The sequence below is a fragment of the Terrapene carolina genome, unplaced genomic scaffold (genome assembly GCF_002925995.2).
Source record: "Terrapene carolina triunguis isolate 2854851 unplaced genomic scaffold, T_m_triunguis-2.0 Scaffold33780, whole genome shotgun sequence".
Classification (NCBI taxonomy): Eukaryota; Metazoa; Chordata; order Testudines; family Emydidae; genus Terrapene; species Terrapene triunguis.
Genome location: NW_020698131.1, coordinates 6,218 through 8,761, shown reverse-complemented (window position 1 = coordinate 8,761; position 2,544 = coordinate 6,218). Strand labels below are relative to the sequence as shown.

The 2,544-nt window shown below is 66.6% G+C and overlaps 1 protein-coding gene across 1 annotated transcript; it reads left to right on the top strand.

Annotated features, from left to right (window-relative positions):
* Positions 1-692: 692 nt before the first annotated feature.
* LOC112117444 (alpha-2Db adrenergic receptor-like) lies at positions 693-2,009 on the top strand. The gene has a single exon (XM_024215395.2). The coding sequence runs from the start codon at positions 693-695 to the stop codon at positions 2,007-2,009; it is 1,317 nt and encodes a 438-aa protein (XP_024071163.2).
* The last annotated feature ends 535 nt before the right edge of the window (positions 2,010-2,544 follow it).

The window sequence follows — 2,544 nt, the reverse complement described above, 5'->3', positions numbered from 1 at the left end:
CCACTGGGCCCCTCCTCCCTGGTATCATTCCCTGAGCCCCTCCCCCACACCTCAGGTATTAGCCCCCCACTGCGCTCCCCTCGGTATCATCCCCCCTCTGTAGCCCCCCAGTCCCTCTCTTCGAGTATTGTTCCCCCCCCATCCACTGTGCCCAGGCCCCAGTATCATCCTCCTGCTCTGCCCCTTCCTCCAAGTATGGGCCCAGTGCCCTGGGGGCAGGGGGCATGGCAGGAACTCCCGGCCCCTTTAAATGTTGGCAGCAAACTTCCTCCCCATTGCAGGCAGCTGCTTGGGCTCCAGCCAGTCACGTCAGCCCCTCCCTCCCGTCCTGGGGCAGAGCCCAGGCTGCTGAGTGCTGGAGCAGTGCTGCCAGGCTCCGCACGCCCCTGGCCCGCTGCACGCCTGCTCCCCCAGCGGGCGGGGACGGGAAGGAAGGGGGCAACAGCCCCTGGGAGGACAGACCTTTCCAGCGCCTGGGTGAGACCCCCTCCGGCTCTGCTGCGTGCTGGGACCGTCCCCTCCCCCTGGGGCACTGGAGACATCTGACCGCGGCACCGTGCCATCTGGGCACCCAGGCAGCGCTGGGCTGGCCCCGCTCCTCTGGCGTACACAGGGCTGTCGGCAGGTGAGGACGCTGGGGCCTGCCAGGCGGGCATGGGCGGTGCTGCCCCCTCCCACGGGCAGCTCCCTGCATGGAGGGTCTGGCCTGGCCTGGGAATGTAGCTGGGATGGAGAAGGCCAGCGCCCCCGCTGCTCCCCTCAACGCGTCTGGAAACGACAGCAGAGGGCAGCCAGGGGCGGCCCCACACTCCCCCCTGGCCTCGGCGCTCATCCTGCTGGCTGTGCTCTCCATCATCCTGGCCACGCTGCTGGGCAACGTGCTGGTGGTGGTGGCTGTCTTCACCAGCCGGGCCCTCAAGGCCCCGCAGAACCTCTTCCTGGTGTCCCTGGCTTCAGCCGACATCCTCGTGGCCACCCTCATCATCCCCTTCTCCTTGGCCAATGAGCTGCTGGGCTCCTGGGGCTTCGGCAGCCTCTGGTGCAGCCTCTACCTGGCGCTGGACGTGCTCTTCTGCACCTCCTCCATCCTGCACCTGTGTGCCATCAGCCTGGACCGCTACTGGGCCGTCACCAGGGCCACCAGGTTCAACCTCCAGAGGAGCCCCGGGAGAGTCAAGGTCACGATCGGTGCCGTGTGGGCCATCGCTGGCCTGGTCTCCGTGCCGGCCCTGTTCACGGCCCAGCCGCAGGCCAGGGAATGCCTGCTGAACAACAATACTTGGTACGTGCTGGCCTCCTGCACTGCCTCCTTCTTCGCCCCCTGCCTCATCATGCTTGCTGTGTACTGCAGGATTTATCGCATCACCAAGCACAGGTGCTCCGGCATCGTCTCTGCCAGGCCTGGCATGGCCCAGCGCCCCTCCCGCGCCAGCTCCTGCTTGCCCACTGCCACCTGGAGCTGTGCAGAGCAGGACACAGGCACAGAGCAGGGCGGCCAGTGTGCCCACAAACTGGGGTCAGCTTGTCTCTGCAGGCAGTGGCCAGAGGAGAACAACGGCGCCAGTGCCAGCCCGAGAAGGCTCAGGAGGCCTTCCTGGGCACTGGCTCGAGGCCCCCAGCGGTGGAGTGAGCAGCAGAGCATGTCCAGCTCCAGGAGACGGCTGGTGCAGGCGCGGGAGCGCAGGTTCACCTTTGTCCTGGCCGTGGTGATCAGTGCCTTTGTCCTGTGCTGGTTCCCCTTCTTCTTCACCTACAGCCTGGAGTCGCTGTGCGGGGACCGCTGCCGCATCTCCAAGCGCCTCTTCAGCTTCTTCTTCTGGATTGGCTACTGCAACAGCTGCCTCAACCCAGTCATCTACACCGTCTTCAACAGGGACTTCCGCAGAGCCTTCCGCAGGCTCCTCTCCAAGGCCCCGCGCTGCCACCGTCCTGGGCTGGACCCTGGCACTGCTCCCCCGCTAGGCCAGACCCCAGCAAGGCCCCTGCGCCACTGTCCCCTGCTGGGCTGAGATCATTTCAAACTGCTCTTGGCCTCCAGCCCCCGTGCTGGGCTATATGACACAGGAGACAAGCCTGGGTGTGGGGCTGGTGTCCTGGCCTGGGGTTTAGGAGCCCTGGGATTACGGGTTGGATGGCCCAGGCTGTGAGCAGAGGGGGGCTGGAAACTCTAGCTGCCAACTTTAGTTTACAGGTATTTTAAAAAATGCAGATTTGGGGTATTTTAATAAAAGAGACTGAATCACAGGCCAGGCCCCAGTGTCTGGCTCTTGGGCAGGGCCGGGCCCCAGCGTCTGGCTCCTGGGCCGGGCCCCTGCGTCCGGCTGCTGGGCTGGGCCGGGCCGCCACCGTCTGGCTCTTGGGCTGGGCTGGGTCCCAGCGTCCGGCTCCTGGGCCGGGCCCCTGCGTCCGGCTGCTGGGCCGGGCCGAGACGCCACCGTCTGGCTCTTGGGCTGGGCTGGGCCCCTGCGTCCGGCTGCTGGGCCGGGCTGGGATGCCACCGTCTGGCTCTTGGGCTGGGCCGGGCCCCTGCGTCCGGCTGCTGGG

What these genes read in the sequence shown, in the direction of transcription:
- LOC112117444 (XM_024215395.2), top strand. Translation starts at nt 693, where the DNA reads ATGGAGGGTCTGGCCTGGCCTGGGAATGTAGCTGGGATGGAGAAGGCC.